Source organism: Gadus macrocephalus, chromosome 5, assembly GCF_031168955.1.
Source record: "Gadus macrocephalus chromosome 5, ASM3116895v1".
Taxonomy (NCBI): Eukaryota; Metazoa; Chordata; class Actinopteri; order Gadiformes; family Gadidae; genus Gadus; species Gadus macrocephalus.
The window spans coordinates 1,259,746-1,276,873 of NC_082386.1; the positions used below are offsets into that span (position 1 = coordinate 1,259,746).

At 44.2% G+C, this 17,128-nt stretch overlaps 1 protein-coding gene across 1 annotated transcript in view; it reads left to right on the forward strand.

The window, feature by feature from the left end:
- Positions 1–1,899: 1,899 nt before the first annotated feature.
- The window catches only part of LOC132457730 (apoptosis-stimulating of p53 protein 1-like), a 79,163-nt gene continuing 63,934 nt past the window's right edge, over positions 1,900–17,128 (forward strand). Inside the window, exon 1 of the mRNA XM_060052038.1 lies at positions 1,900–2,522. Coding sequence (XP_059908021.1) covers positions 2,508–2,522 — 15 coding nt within the window. The 5' untranslated portion in view covers positions 1,900–2,507. The remainder of the gene's footprint in view (positions 2,523–17,128) is intronic.

Below are 17,128 nucleotides of genomic sequence, written 5' to 3' on the forward strand. Positions count from 1 at the left end.
GTGTCTCCTTTTATTGTGGCTAGGTGTGCACACACCCAACCCAATGGACCCAACTAGAAATATTGTATTTTTATGTTTACAAAAATTGCATTTACATTGTTATTTCAGACTCGGAAACACAATAGTTATGGTTGTGAAATAAGACACCCAAATTTGTATTCAATTGTCATCAAAAACTCAGCTTTGGCTATCAGTGTGTGATTGTGCCGTGTGCTTCCAGCTGTCATTGGGCGTCCATGACAGCACTGCATCAGTATCACAGTGTTGCCTTGCTGCTCCTCTGTTCTTGCTTTTTCATTCACACACATGCCATGACAATCACGCACAACAAATAAGTGTGAATTTAGCTTCCCTGCGGTACTCACCAAAACAAGCCTCTGTGAGTTTGGTGGTGTCGTCCTAATATCTGTCTCTGGTCCACTGATTGGGTGTATGATTGACCAAAACAGCAATGGTTCATACGTAAGTTCAGAGAAACCTTTTGCACGGTGTAATGTGCTGGGTTGTTAGGAGTCCAAGAGCCTACAAAACATCAACAGGGGGAAACAGCCCTTAACCGAGAATATTTTCACGAAAACAAAGGACCGACGACGAGGTCAGAAAAAGGATTCTATGGGCCCATGAGGAATAGACAAATCACAAACCATGGAGGCGTCATTTCAACTATGCAAGTTCTTGAGCCTCCTATGATGGGTCTCTTCAGCAGAGCTGTGGTGTGTATGTTATAGCATACCCGTCCAGTTCAAGAGGTCGACTCTGACAACCTCTTGGGGAAGGTTGCGAGAAACTGAGATGGAACTGTCTTTCATGACTGTGTGACCAAGGATGACCTTTGATTTATGCAATCTTGAAGGGGAAGTAAATCGGAGCATAACAATTGAGTAAAAAAATATAGCGTCACGAATATTATGCTATTTAATGTAACATGGATCAACATTGAGAGTAACATTTGGACGAAAAGGTGAAGGGATTGGCGACAGTAGGAGTATGATGTCCTGATATTATTTGTCAATCTTAAAATAATCCACTCACAATCACAAAAGCACAATAAAAAGCAGTATTAAATAGGATGATCACTATTTATGCCCATCCAATACTTTTTTGGATAATATGTGTATCTATACAAAACTAAACCTTAAAGGCACCCAGTGCAACTTTCGAGGCTTAAAAATAAACATTCAATTTCTAGTCTTTTTTACACGTAAGTTTCAATAACTCCATACCATTACATACCGACATTTAAGCAGCAAAGATGAGAGGTCGTTGTGTGGTGAGAACTGATACAAAATCGATAACAACAACAATGCCGCCATTTTCTTTATTTTTTGTAACCTACAATAAATAAAGCAGGCTTCCAGTCAATGGAAAAATGGCTTCTCCCCACCGGCGATTGTTGTTGTTTACGAATTTCTATCAGTTCTCACCACACAACGACGTCTCATCTTTGCTCCTTGAATGTCGATATGTAATGGTATGGAGTTATTGAAACTTACTACGTGTAAAAAAGACTAGAAATTGAATGTTTATTTTTCATTGAATGTTTACATAAAGTTGCACTGGGTGCCTTTAAGGCATTCTGAGGTCTACTCTGCTAGTCTATATGGGAAGTTGTAACCATCTTATCAAACTGACTGACAGCACCCCTTCTTAAATGTTCTGGAGTTGGTGTGATAGATAGATATAAATAAATTAGACCCTTATGTCTGATGGGTGCAAGAGAGCAGGCCTTCAACTCATGGGGAGTTGGTGTTTTTAAACTTTAGATTTATGATGTCATTGAACACACACACACACACACACACACACACACACACACACACACACACACACACACACACACACACACACACACACACACACACACACACACACACACACAAAGGCAGGATATCCTAATGTTGTGTTGTCCCTTTGTGAAGGGACACCGGTCAGACCACGGACAGGGAGCTCTCAGAAAGTCCACCCAACAGCAATGTCGTCTGTTTTAAACTTTCAGGTCACCGAGGATTAGTATAGGCCTACAGGAGCCGGAGTTTGTGAATAGATCCTCTCACGTTGGACGTCTCTGGACGGATTGGGTCATCTAGTGACCAATGGACGGTTGGACTTGCGTGTTTTTGGCGCAAGCTGTCCGTCTTTGGGCCTGCAGTGAGACACACCCGGTCCATATACCCGGTGTATGTATGGTCTATGTTCCAGATAACGGGGATGATGGGAGGAAGCTTCAGACCAAGTGTTGATCTTGTTGGACATCAGTCAAGGAGACCATCAGAGTAAAGGAGCAAGTCGACTCATAATCCGACCTCCTTCCAGTCTTACCTACATTACTCATTACTCATCTAGAGAATACAGTTGAACAACGAAGGAAAAACAAAGCAGAAGAAGTGGAAAAGGACAAGAGGCTACCGTTGGAACAATGGGTGTGTTACTACGTTAGACCGAACCCACAGACATTAACCTAAAGAGGATTGTGAGGAGGACAGAGAACATTGTGATTGGATCTCCAGATGGCCATGTTACCGGTGAGTTTACACCCCGTTATCGGCGAGTTCACACCCTTTAACCGGTGAGTTCGCACCCTTTTACCGGTGAGTTCACACCCTGTAATTCAATTCGGTGAGTTCAGCAACGTTCCCTGAATGTTACTTTTGGTTAGGTTTTGGTTGCAATGTGTTGCAATGTGGTTACAGGTTTGGCTCCCTCAACGTTCCCCTAACCTTTGTAGAAGGTTATTTTTTGGTTCTCTTTTGATTGCATTGACATTCCCGACATTTAAGATATCTTGGTATTATAAATTGATAAATTGCACCTGCCTGTACATGAGCATATTTTCAGTATAGAATGAACAGACAAATTTGGAGGGAGATATAAAAAGACTACAATAATAAGGCTGAGTAATAATGACAAAAAATATAAATAATAATGTAAAAGATTAAACGAAAAAAAAGAAAATGCAGATAATAGGCACGCGGTAGATGGCCTAAAAGAACAAGAAACAAAACTTTGAACTCAAGAAGAAATATAGCTGCGAGCAGCAATGTGGGGGTCAAGCAGAATAGGACTCCATAAACCAATTTAGCTGGACAGACGTAATCGGCTAGGTGGCTACATGATTACCGTCTCAGTTATTAGTAATAACGACATCTGGTGGAATGAAGTACAGCATTATGCGATTATGCATCGTTGGCCACTCAGAGAGCTCGGTCTTCCTCCAAATACATAGGGGTATTCGGAACAATATCCCTTACAGAGACACAATGTTAACAAGCATCCGTTCTTGAGGTGTTTCATGAAGCATCTAATCCAGTAAGAATTGCAGTTTATATTGTAAGTGGGCGGAATGCTAATTATGCATTATACATGCTGTACCGCTTGTCGCCATGAAGTAGTGTTCTGATTGTATGCTGTGTGTCAGATTGACAGGATGATTTACAGTTTTTCATCAGAATTGAAATTCTCAAAACTACCTGTTCAAGCTTCACATCAGTGTGTCACTTGTGCACATCAAAAAAGCAGTTTCTCATTTCTTTGAACAAGTTGCAAATGCTTTGGTACATTCATGCAAATTATTATGTACAATTCTCTGCTCTTTCCGACATTATCAATTGCTTATGTCATGTTGATCAAAATGTATTGCAATGGGTGTCAATTGAATAGTCTCACCCCCACAACATTTAGGCATTAGTTCATTGCATTATTCTTTCCATGCAAAATGGTTGAATAAGTTGTCTAAATAATATGTCAAGCATATTTCTATACATTTCCATTAGACTTTTTTTCTAAATCTGTCCTGAATTGGTAAATTGCTACAATGGTGAATCTTGACTTTCTCCAATGAAGGGAAATGTGTGAAGTGTTCGATCAACCAACATCAACCAGTTTACTGAAATAGCTCAAAGGTGCATCTCCTGAACCATGAACTGACAAGTATATATATAGCTGGAGCACAACACAATGTTACATTGTCTGACAATGGTAGGACAAGGAATTGGACAGGGTCAATAGCCAGAGAGAAGAAGAACAGGAAGAGGAGTGAGGCTGCCTGAGAATTTGTGGCCCAACAGACAGGAACGCCAGGATGTGTAGGAAGACTGCACTGTAATTCCTACAGCAATGCATGTACAGTTTACCCTAAGGCAGTGGTTCTCAAACTTTTTGTACCGCGTACCCCAACAGAAAATATTTGTCTCCCCAAGTACCACCATTATGACAGATGTTGTAAAATATAACAACATACAGTAGCGTAGACCTGTGGCCCTATTTAGCTACGCACATCGCATGCAGGAGGTACATTTATTCTTAAAAATAATATTATTTATTGTTAGCTGTTGTCAGCTGTACAAAGTTGTAGCACTAGAACAGAGACACGGAAACGCATACACATACACACACAGTAAGTGAGAGCATGATCTCATGGTGAATGTATTTCCATTCATACTAGTATTTTGATAGTAATGTTTATAATGGAACGGTTTCTTTTTTTCTAATTCCTCTGCGTACCACTTGATAGCGCATCACGTACCACTGGTGGTACGCGTACCATAGTTTGAGAACCACTGCCCTAAGGAGATTTTCCTATGTTCACATTTCTAGCAATGACATGGTTTGTCAACAAATTACAGTACAAACAGTCAAAGCGTAAATATGAATCTTGTCCAGTTTCTTGCAATCAATCTCCCACATACACTAAGGTGCAACTTACAATTTACAATAATTGTCTTCAAAACTTTAGCCATAGTTTACATTAGAACATCCCTCCAGAGTACACTGTTATATTGACAACATGACTAAGCAATTTGACTGACTTATCCGTACACAATGACAAGGACTTTGACTTGTTATTGCGATGGCACTGACAATGTTCATTGACACAGATATTTGCTTTCGAGAAACGCACTAAGGATTTTGAGCAAGAGACTGGCTTTTGCATGAAATCCATGGTGTTTTTGCTATTTGTACGACTGGTCTTTAGAAATGCACATACTGTTTTGTAAATTTCAATTCTGATCTGAGAAATGTACCAAAGCAACTGAGAAAAACTGTAAAAAGTGGGTCCAAATTATTTTTAGATTAATTTATCAATTTGGCGAGGGATGAGAATGCCAAGATATTTTATGCATTTAGTAGGACAATGAAACAGCCCCGCCTGAAATAATGTTAAATATATATGATCATAAATATGATCAGAGATGTTTAAAATATGATCAGAGATGTTTAAAATGTGTAAAATAATTAAAAGATCTTTCAAAACACAGGGATTGAGAAAAAAAATTTGGCGGGGGGGGGGCTCAGCTGAAATTTCTTCTCTGAGCTGGGCTCACTCTCTTATACTTTGAAAACCCCTGAGCTCAATAAACAGCAGACTGCGAACCATTCTGGCACACAAAACAACAGAACCAGGAACATTGTTCAAATAAAACAAAAAAGTAAATCTCTTAAGCAGGGGCGTAGCCACATGGGGGCCAGGTCTGGTCAGAGGTTGACCCCCCCGCTGCCCCCCCCCCCTCCCGAGTATAAAAAAAACGGAAACGGTCTAAAATGAAATATATGCACTATTAGTTTGATCTAACTTTGACTTATTATTCTTATTCAAAGTGTTATATTTTGATGTTATGAATAAAAATTGCACTTAACCCCCACCCCCCCCCCCCCCCCCCGATAATCAAGCGCAACCCCCCCCCCTGCCACCGTCGACAATGAAGCCGCCGGTCTTTCGTTTATATTAGCTTGCACGTCTTCTAGCTGTCACTCGGTCTTCCACCTTCGTAATGCGAGAAGTAAGGGAGGAGAGCTTTGTATCCACGGAGCTCAGAGACCGACGAATTTCTCTCAGATCCGCCGTTTCCTCCAATATCTTGCTCAGCATCCCGTGAATCTGAGCCATACCAGGCTGGTCGGGCTCCGTGGCTGTGCTAGCTGTAGGATCTTTGCTAGCTGCTACTCCCTTCGAGCACATGTTGAGTTGAATCTGTGCGGCTGAGTGAAGTTTTCGTTGTTCAATGTTACTTCCAGAAGGCGAAATTTTACCTTCTTCTGACATGTTTGAGTTCCTCGCAAAATGTATAAGAAAAATGTATAGATTATAACGTATTTTAGGATAGATTAAGGATACTAACCCAAAAGACAGCAGGACCACTGTTTCAAGCTGCCATTGCTAATCCCTGCGTCACATTACCCTCCTTTTATGAGTTCATTATTATTTGTAGGGTTTTCCATTTTGTTTGTCTATTTTCTAAATCAATTTGCTTGACTGCTATTTTGTAAATGCTGTATAGCCTACGAATAAGTTGACAATATTTGCAGTTAATCCATTGCCTACTTTTAACTGTGTAGTTTCATGTAATTTTATTTACTAACCAGAAATAAATTAATTCATTTCGATGCCAACAATTATTTTTCTGGAATTGGTATCCATTGTTATTATATTTTCTTCTCTTCCCTTCTTCTGCGTTAACGCGCCTCATATAGGTAGACTTCGTCGGTGTCGTGTTCCTTTAAGGAAATTTCCTAAGTTCCGAGTTTACAATCTGTTACGAGTGAGTTTACACCCGTTACCGGCTAGTTTAAACTCTGTTACCCCAGAGTTTAAACATTGTTACCGGTGAGTTTACACTCTGTTACCGGTGAGTTTACACCCGTTACTGGCGAGTTTACACTCGGTTACCGGTGATTTTTGTTACCAGTGAGATTAGATACAACTTTATTAATCCCCATAGTAGAATTTAGTTTGTTGCAACAGCCCAGCAGCAGTGGAAAAACACAACATAAAGTACAATGCAATATAAATACGAAGTACTAATGAAAACAAAAATAGACGCTACAGTAAATACCAAACTAAATGCTAAAGTAAGGACAAGACAAACAGAACAAATAACAAACAGGGCAAACAAAAATACGGTGTAAACAATATCAATTATAAAATATAACCGCAAGCTGTGATTAACGGGGTCCGAGCAAAATAAAAGTCAAGAACACACTAATGGAAGAAATATAAATATGACAGAGTTAATTATGAAGGAAAAATGGCTAACGTAGACTATCCCCTATTAACATACTGGGTCTTGGCAGTCAGATTCTTGGAAACAAATGAGTCGGAATGTTGTTTGTCTGAGGAATTTCAGGTGCTGATCAATGTTGTGTTTCTTAAATGAGTGGCATTGACAGAATTTCATGTTCAGCTTGTTCAGAATGATCTAAACAGGATTCGAACTCTCAACCTAAGGATCACCGGTACAAGGCATTATCCTGTTGAGCCACCGACATTCCAGAACTGCATGATGCCTTAAACACATGGTCAAAATCTCTATTGATAAGCACACAACATCAAGAAAACTCCAAGCACACTTTTCACAAGAGAATTAAGTAGTTTCTTAAAAGCATATACCTGAAAAATCTTTGAAATTCTGGGGAAATTAAACCTTTGTAGTCAAGAACACGAACGGAAGAAATACAAATATGAGTTAATTTTGAAGGAAAAATGGTTAACGCAGAAGTTCCCCGATTGCTATACTGTGTCTTGGCAGTCAGACTCTTGGAAACAAATGAGTCAGAATGTTGATTGACTGATGAATTTCCGGTGCTGTTCAATGTTGTGTTTCGTAAATGTGTGGCAATGACAGAATATCTTGTTCAGCTTTTTCATGATGCGCTAATCAGGATTCAAACTCTGAACCTAAGGATCACCAGTACAAGGAATTATCCTGTTGAGCCACTGACATTCCTGTTAGGCATGAAGCCTCATTCACATGGTGAAAATGTCTATTGATAAGCACACAACATCAAGAAAACTCCAAGCAAACATTTCACAATAGACAATAACTGTAAGGGCTTCCTTAGAGTTTTTCTCATTCGCTTTGGTACATTTCTCAGATCAGAATTGAAATTTGCAAAACAGTAAGTGCATTTCTCAAAACAGTTCGTACAAATAGCAAAACACCATGCATTTCATGCAAAAGCCAGTCCCTTGCTCAAAATCCTTAGTTTGTTTCTCAAAATTAATTATCTGTGTCAATGAACATGTCAGTGCAATCAGAATGGCAAGTCCTTGTTTCATGTGTACATATAAGACAATCACATTACTTAGTCATGTTGTCAATATAACAGTGTTCTCTGGAGGGATGTTCTTATTTAAACTATGGCTAAAGTTTTGAAGACAATTATTGTAAGTAACACCTTTGTGTATGTGGAAGATTGAGTAAGTGGAATAGACTGTACAAGACTCATATTTAAGCTTTTACTGTTTGCAATGTAATTTATTGACCGACCATGTCATTGTGATACAGAAAGGAAAAGATAACACTGCAAAATAAAAAAACAATATTAGAAATGTGAACATAGGACAATCTCCTAATTGAAAACTGTACATGCAGTGCTGTAGGAATTACAGTGCAGTCTTCTTACACCTCCTGACGTTCCTGTCTGTTGGGACAAAAAATCTCATCCACATCAATTCAATTTTATTTGTATAGCCCTTAATCACCATTACAGTCTCAAAGGGCTTAACAGGCCAAATATTTATGACACCCCCCTTTACCCATGCCCCCACACGGGCAAGAAAAAACTCCCTTGAAATCAGCAAGGAAGAACCAGGTCTTGAGAGAAGAAACGCATAGTAGGGGATCCCTTCTTCCAGGGATGGTCAGGAGTGCAATGGGTGCCACAATTGACATACTTTTTAGATTCAAGTTCAAGTTCAAGTTCAAGTTCAAGTTTATTATTATAGCCATTTCAACAGTATATAAAATACAGTTGATAGGAATTTGTTTTGGTGTGCTCACATGTATTACACAGCAACATAACAACACAACATTACAAGACAGAAAGCCAAAACGGCACATAAATAACAAGGAGTACAACACTTAACAACACACATGAAAAACACACAATGCATGGTTCGCGGGGAATGACAGCAGTAAAGTACAGTACAGTGGTGCAAAAACTGCAAGTGAGGTAGACCATGAAGATCTTAAAGACCTTAAAGTGCTTAGTGCTTGTTCAAGTGGCGTATAGCTTGTGGATAGGTACTATCCCTAAAGCGTGTTGTTTTACTTGTGATGCTTCTGTACCTCCTCCCTGATGGTAAGAGTGTGAATAAGTGGTGTGCTGGATGAGAGGGGTCAGAGATGATCTTCCTAGTTTTCCTGGAAATTCTGGTGTCATAGTGCGAGCCTATGGTAGGCAGACTACAGCCAATGATTTTAGAGGCCCTGCATACTACCCTCTCAAGCTGTTGTTTGTCCTGGCTGGTAGCACTACCATACCAGACCAGGAGGGAGAAGGTGAGCACGCTTTCGATGGCTGCACGATAAAAATGGGTCATGCCTGCCTGACTTACCCCAAACTTCCTCAGCTGACGGAGGAAGTATAACCTCTGATGGGATTTGGAAATAATAAGACTAATGTTGAGGTTCCATGATAGGGACTGGTGGATAGTGGTGCCTAAGAAGCGGAAGGAGGAGACCCACTCCACAACTTGGCCATTAATGGAGATGGGAAGGTGCTGGCCTGCCTTTTTCCTATAGTCAATGATGATTTCTTTGGTTTTGGTTGTATTTAGTATAAGGTTATTGTCTTCACACCACTACACCAGCTGTTCAACCTCACTCCGGTAGGTAGATTCCTCCCCATCAGATATGAGGCCTATGACAGTGGTGTCATCTGCAAACTTTAACATTTTAACCGATGCAGAGTTTGATGTACAATTATTAGTGTACAGTGAAAATAATAGAGGTGACAAGACACACCCTTGTGGGGCGCCAGTGTTCAGAATCCTTGGTGATGAAACATTATTCTTGATTTTAACACACTGTTTCCTACTGGACAGGAAGTTTAAGATCCACTGACAAAGTACAGCATCAACTCCTGCAGCCAGGAGAAAATTGTACAGTCTGACAGGAATGATGGTGTTGAAAGCCGAGCTAAAATCAATGAACAGTACACGGGCATAGGTGGACTTAGTGTTCAGATGTTGCAGAATGAAATGTGTGCAAAGTGAAACTGCATCGTCCACTCCCCTATTAGCCCTGTAGGCAAATTGGTGAGGGTCTAGCGTGATGTACGTCAAGTACCTACAAACTAGGCGCTCAAGTACCTTCATAACAACAGAAGTAAGTGCCACAGGCCTATAGTCATTAAGACAGGTTATGTTTCTTTTCTTGGGCACTGGAATGATCATAGCGGATTTAAAACATGCAGGTACCGTTGCTGTGTTAAGAGACCAGTTGAAAATGTAAGTGAGTATGGAGGCAAGCTGGTCTGCACAGCTCTTTAGAGTAGCTGGTGTCACACCATCAGGCCCTGCTGCTTTATTGATTTTCTGATGCCGTAGCAGTCTACGGACATCATGCTCTGGGATGGAAAAGGTAGAGTGCCCATCCAACAGAGAATGTGGGAGAGAACTAGTCTGGGCACCATTGTTCTCAAAACGGCAGAAAAAGTCATTAAGTCGCTCTGGCAGGGAGGAGTCACAGTCAAGAACATGATGTTTTGTCTTGTAGTCAGTGATCGCCTGTAGGCCTTGCCAGACACCCTTAATGTTGTGATCTTAGAGTTTGTTTTCAAGTTTGAGTCTGTAGTTGGCTTTAGCTGTATTAACTGCTTTCCGGAGTTTGTATTTAAGTAGTATGTATTGCTCTTTGACCCCACATTTAAAAGCGTCATTTTTCTCCTTACACAGGCGCTTAACTTCCTTATCAAACCAAGGCTTGGTGTTGCTGTAGATAGTAACAGACTTGGTGGGGATGCACACAGACTCGCAGAAACAGATGTAGGACATTACGCAGTCAGTGAAAGTATCTATATCATCCTGATTCTCAGGTTTAAAAACATCCCAGTCAGTGATGTCAAAACAGTCCTGCAACATATCTATAGCCCCAGGGGAGCTCCTCTTAACCCACTTAGTCATTGGCTTAGATGTCTTAAGTCTCTGTCTGTATTTAGGAACAAGAAATATGGTGTTGTGGTCAGACTCACCGATAGGGGCTCTGACTAGAGCCTGATACGCCTCCGGTATGGAGGAGTAGCACTGGTCTAAGGTTTTGTCCAGCCTGGTGGGGACGCGAATCTGAGGCTTGTATCTGGGGAGAGTTTTCTGCATGGAGACGTGATTGAAGTCACCAAGCACCAGGACGGTCGAGTCTGGGTTGGAGTTTTCCACAGTGTGAATGTGGTCGGCTAGTTGTTGAGTGGCAGAGGCTGCCGCTGCGCTCGGTGGGATGTAGACCGCACAAAGGATGATGGAGGAGATTTCCCTTGGCGAGTAGAAGGGGATGCACTTCACTGTGAGATGCTCCAGATCAGGCGAGCAGCTGGACGATAGAGTTTTGGTGTCTGTACACCAATTCTGGTTGATGTAGACGCCGACACCACCGCCGCGCTGCTTCAGCGAATCACTGGTGCGATCCGCCCGATGAAACGTAAAGCCCTCCTGTTGTAACGCCGAGTCCGGGATGTTAGTATGCAGCCAGGTTTCTGTCAGGCAAATGGCAGCACAGTCTCTAAAATCCCGTTGGAAGAGGATGAGGGAGGTGAGCTCGTCCTTCTTGTTTGCTAACGAGCTGTTACGCGCCTCCCCTTTTTCTTCTTCTTCCACCCGCTCTATTCTCCTCTGTCCTCGCAGGTGTTCCCGATTCCTGGGGGGTGGAGCTACGGCTACTTAAGGCGTGGCCTGTGCTCCCGATGGGGCTCTCATTCTGGCGTCTTCACGCTGACTCGAGCTGCCTTTTGAATCCTGCTTGGAGGACTGCTATCTGTTTTCGTATTTGTTTTATATAGCGGAGGATGGGGACTGTAGGGAGGAAGTGCTGGCTTCGACGGCCCAATGCGTGGCTGGCCCAGGCTTCGTCCAACCTTTTTGTTTCTTTAATGAGTGTCCTTTTTGTTGGAAGTTCTGTGAAATAAACGTCACCACTATTGTGATCGGGAACTTTGGTCTATGTATTCTTAATACGTTGCGGGCCGCCGGAACGCGAGCCGTGTTGTAAGGGTGGCCGTAACATATTTGGGGGCTCGTCCATACAAGATTGTTATTGTTTAACGCACTTGCGTTGTTGTCTTAGGGTTCTATTTTTTTCCGTCTCTCTCGTCAACTGGGGTTTGATAGCGTGGTTTGATTTAGTCGAGATGGAGTTCGATCTGGAGGGTTTTGTGGATGACCCAACCATTGAAAAACTGGATGGGTGCACGGTAGAACACCTAAAGCTCATTGCGGGGAGATACAGTGTCGATGTGAGTAAGTACGGCAGGAAGCCGGTAATTAAGGAACGACTTTTGTCTGTTTTGGTTGAACAGGGTGTATTGGCAGCGCAGGGCGCTATTTCCCCTCGTGAACCTGATGAGGCGGGGTTCAACGAGCAGATAAGAATGAAGGAGCTTGAGCTGGAGTTGCGTAGGCTGGAATTGAAGGAGAAGGAGATTTCCTCCTCGTTGAGAGAGGCGGAAATTTCCTCCTCTTTGAGAGAGGCGGAAATTTCCTCCTCTTTGAGAGAGGCGGAGATTTCCTCCTCTTTGAGAGAGAAGGAGATTTCTTTAAAGGAGAAGGAGATGACCTGCCATTTCGAGGTGAAGAAGCTTGAGACCAAGCGTGTGGTGTGGTTGAAGGAACTTGAGCTGGAGATTGGCGTGGCTGTGCCATCTCTCTCAACAGGTGGGCGTACACACTGGGAAAGCGCTGCTTTTGATGTGACTAGACACATTCGCCTGTTGCCGGTATTCTCTGAGAAAGACGTGGATACGTTTTTTATTCTTTTTGAGTGTATTGCAACCACGATGAAGTGGCCTAGGGATTTGTGGACGGTGTTGCTGCAGTGTGTGTTGACTGGGAAAGCGCAGGAGGTTTACGCGGCGTTGTCCTCTGAGAGCAGTCTGGACTTTTACTTGGTAAAAGCTGCCGTTCTGAAGGCATATGAGCTTGTGCCGGAGGCATATCGCCAAAGGTTCCGTCGGCATAGGAAGCTGGAGACGCAAGCTTATGTGGAATTTGCTCGGGAGAAGGAGGTTTTTTTTGATCGGTGGTGTTTGTCACAAGGGGTGCAGACTTTGGGTGATCTCAGAGCTTTGGTGCTGGTGGAAGAGTTTAAGAACTGCTTGCCTGAGAAGATTACCACCTATCTTAATGAGAATAAAACTGTTTCGCTGTCCGACGCTGCGGTCCTTGCTGACGAGTACGCACTTACACATAAGCTTGTGTTTGAAAGAACTGTGCCGCAAGAGCGGCATGCTAGAAGCGATCACAGGGTTTCTGTCCAGTCGGGTAGACACGGCGCTTCGGTCGGTGAGGAGAAGCCTGTTAGGGAAGATAAGGGCACAAGGGAGCGTCCAGTGTGCTACTATTGTAAGAAGCCTGGGCACCTGATCGCTAGTTGTTATGCTCTGCAGGGGGATAGGCAACCTACGAAAACGGTGGTTTGTGTACGGTCGGTTAGACCTAAGCCGGAGGTGACTCCTGAGTGTCGGGATTCAGAGCTGGACGTATATGCACCATTCTTGATGAGGGGGGAAGTGTCTTTAACTCAGGGGGGGAGTAAAGTGCCGGTGACTATTCTGAGGGATACAGCAGCGTCCCAGTCGTTTATTCTGAGTGATATTTTGCCCCTTTCTAGTGCGTCCGGTGTGGATTCAAGTGTAATTGTCCGTGGTTTTGGGATGCAGTGCATGGGGTCACCGTTGCATACAGTCTACCTCGAGTCAGATTTGGTGACCGGTCCGGTGGTTGTCGGTGTTCGTCCCTGTTTCCCGATTGAAGGAGTGTCCTTTCTTTTGGGAAATGATCTAGCTGGGGGCAGGGTGTTGGTAAAACCTGAAGTGACGGTGGTTCCTATGGTTACGGAGAGTAACGATAGGTTGGCTCAGAAGTATCCTGGAGTTTTTTCTGCGTGTGCCGTAACCCGTGCGATGGCAAAACACCGGCCCTTGGACGATGAAGTTGGTCTCTCTGGCAGTTTTTTGGATTTGACTGCTACACCTATCTCTGGCCAGTCGTCGTCTGGGGAGGTAAGCTTTGCTGAAGCGTTCGAAGGGCGTGGTTCGCTCGTGTCTGAGCAGGGGGCCGACCCTGCTGTGTCACTTATTTTTGAAAGAGCTGTTTCAGAGCAAGAGATTGTGTCTGTTGCCTGCGGGTTCTTCATTAAAAATGGGGTACTCATGCGTAAATGGACTCCGTCGTATGCACTAGCGGGTGAGGATTTTGGTGTGGTAACCCAAGTTGTGGTTCCTCTTAAGTATCGCTCGGATATTTTGAGTTTGGCACATGACCATCAGTTAGCCGGTCATTTGGGGGTAAACAAAACGTATGATCGGGTACTGCGGCATTTTTTCTGGCCTGGGTTGAAGAGGGACGTAGTGCAGTTTTGCAAGTCGTGTCATGTTTGCCAGGTGATTGGTAAGCCGAATCAAACGATCCCACCGGCGCCGTTGTATCCAATTCCGGCAGTAGGTGAACCTTTCGAGCGGGTTATCGTTGATTGTGTCGGCCCTTTGCCACGTAGCAAGTCGGGTAACCAATTTTTGCTCACGATCATGTGTGCCTCAATGCGGTTTCCTGAGGCTATTCCACTGCGTAAAATAACAGCTCCGGTGGTGGTGAAAGCATTGATTAAGTTTTTTTCTGTGTTCGGGTTGCCAAAAGTCATTCAAACAGATCAGGGGTCAAACTTCATGTCGCGCGTGTTTGCTCAGGTGCTGAAGCAGCTGGCAGTGAGTCATGTCCACTCGAGTGCGTATCACCCTGAGTCGCAGGGGGCACTGGAGCGTTTCCACCAGACACTGAAGTCGATGTTGTGAGCATACTGTTTGGAGTTTAACAAAGACTGGGATGAGGGAGTTCCCCTTCTGCTGTTTGCCGTGAGAGAGGTGGTTCAAGAGTCGGTAGGGTTTAGTCCCTCCGAGTTGGTTTTTGCTCACTCTGTGCGAGGCCCATTGAAGCTGCTGAAAGAGAAGTGGGTGGGTGGTTCTGAACCTCAGAATCTGTTGGATTTTGTGTGCGATTTCCGCTACAAACTGCGCCGGGCTGGTGAGCTGGCAAAGGAGAACCTCAGTGCTGCTCAGAAGAGAATGAAGGGGTGGTACGATAGAAAGGCGAGGAGCAGGAATTTTGCTGCAGGGGATAAAGTACTAGTTCTGCTGCCGATCCCTGGGTCCTGTTTGCAAGCTCGTTTCAGTGGCCCCTATTGTGTTGAAAAGAAAGTGGGTGACTTCGACTATCTGATTGCTACTCCGGAACGTAGCCGCAAGAAGAGGCTGTGTCACATCAATATGCTGAAACCATATCAGGGTCGTGACGCGGATCCTGGTCTGGGCAGTCAACGTCCAGCTGAACCCCCGGTGGAGGAGGTGGCCGACGGTGTCGCTAAACCCGGCTCCGCCTGTACTTTGGCGGTGTGCAGCGTTGGAAGTGTCGGGGTCGGGATTGCGCTGGAGACGGGGGAGGATGATGTGGAGGTTCCGTCCAAAGCACTAGTGCAGGGGAGGTTAAAGAACTCTGAAATGTTGACTGAGCTGGACGCTCATTTGGCTCACCTACCTGACCTTCAACGCGCTGATGTTGCAGGTTTGATCTTTTCACGCTCTGAGTTGTTTTCTGACGTTCCTTCCTGTACCTCAGTTCTGCAGCATGATATTGATGTAGGCGGTTCTCCACCAATCAAGCAGCATGCCTACCGGGTGAACCCGGACAAGCGGCGCCGTCTTAAGAAGGAAGTTGGGTACATGCTGGAGCACGGGATTGCTGAGCCCAGTTTGAGCTCGTGGAGTTCGCCCTGTCTCTTAGTTGACAAGGCAGATAAATCAGATCGTTTCTGTACTGACTTCCGAAAAGTGAACAGTGTGACAAAGCCGGACAGTTACCCTTTGCCTAGAGTGGAGGATTGTGTAGATCGTGTTGGCAGCGCGTCGTACGTGACGAAACTCGATCTGCTAAAGGGGTATTGGCAGGTCCCGTTAACGGAACGTGCGAAGGAAATCTCAGCCTTTGTAACGCCTGATGATTTCTTGCAGTACAAGGTGATGGCTTTCGGGATGCGTAATGCGCCCGCTACGTTCCAAAGGTTAGTGAACACGGTCTTGTCGGGTGTATCTGGGTGCGAAGCCTATTTGGATGATGTGGTGGTTCATTCTGATACCTGGCAGGATCACATGGAGCAGTTAAGTGAGGTGTTTGACCGGTTGAGCAAAGCGAATCTAACGTTGAATCTGGCGAAGTGTGATTTCGGTCAGGCAACTGTTGTTTACTTGGGGAAGGTGGTGGGCCGAGGTGAAGTGCGAACGGTTCAAGCGAAAGTGGAGGCAATTCATGATTTCCCTGCTCCTGCGTCTAGGCGAGACCTGCGTTGTTTTCTGGGGATGGCGGGTTATTACAGGGGGTTCTGTAAGAACTTTTCCGCGGTTGCGGCGCCATTGACCGACCTAATAAGCCCGAAGGTCCGGTTTGTGTGGTCCGAGGGTTGCCAGTACGCATTTGAACAGATTAAAGACCTTCTGTCGAACGCCCCGGTACTTGCTGCGCCGAACTTCGAGCAGCCTTTCAAGTTAGCTATTGATGCGTGCGATGTAGGAGCAGGTGCTGTCCTGCTCCAAGATGGGGCTGATGGAGTGGAACATCCTGTGTCTTACTTTTCCAGAAAGTTTAACCGGCACCAGCGTGTTTACTCTACGATCGAGAAAGAAGCCCTCGCTATTGTGCTCGCCTTAGATCACTTTGAGGTTTATGTCGGGTCGGCAAGCGTTCCTGTTGCCATCTACACCGATCATAATCCCCTGGTGTACCTGAAATCGATGCGTAACACCAATCAAAGGCTGATGCGTTGGAGCATTTTCCTACAGGCCTTCAACGTAGTTATTAAGCATATTCGAGGCAAGGATAACGTAGTAGCAGATGCGTTGTCGCGCTTGTAAATCAGTCTGAGATTGTTGTGTTTTCCTTGTTTTCTGTTTTTTTGTTTGGGGAAAAAGAAAAATCAAACTAGAGGAAAACACTAACTTAGGGTGGAGGTGTTACGCGCCTCCCCTTTTTCTTCTTCTTCCACCCGCTCTATTCTCCTCTGTCCTCGCAGGTGTTCCCGATTCCTGGGGGGTGGAGCTACGGCTACTTAAGGCGTGGCCTGTGCTCCCGATGGGGCTCTCATTCTGGCGTCTT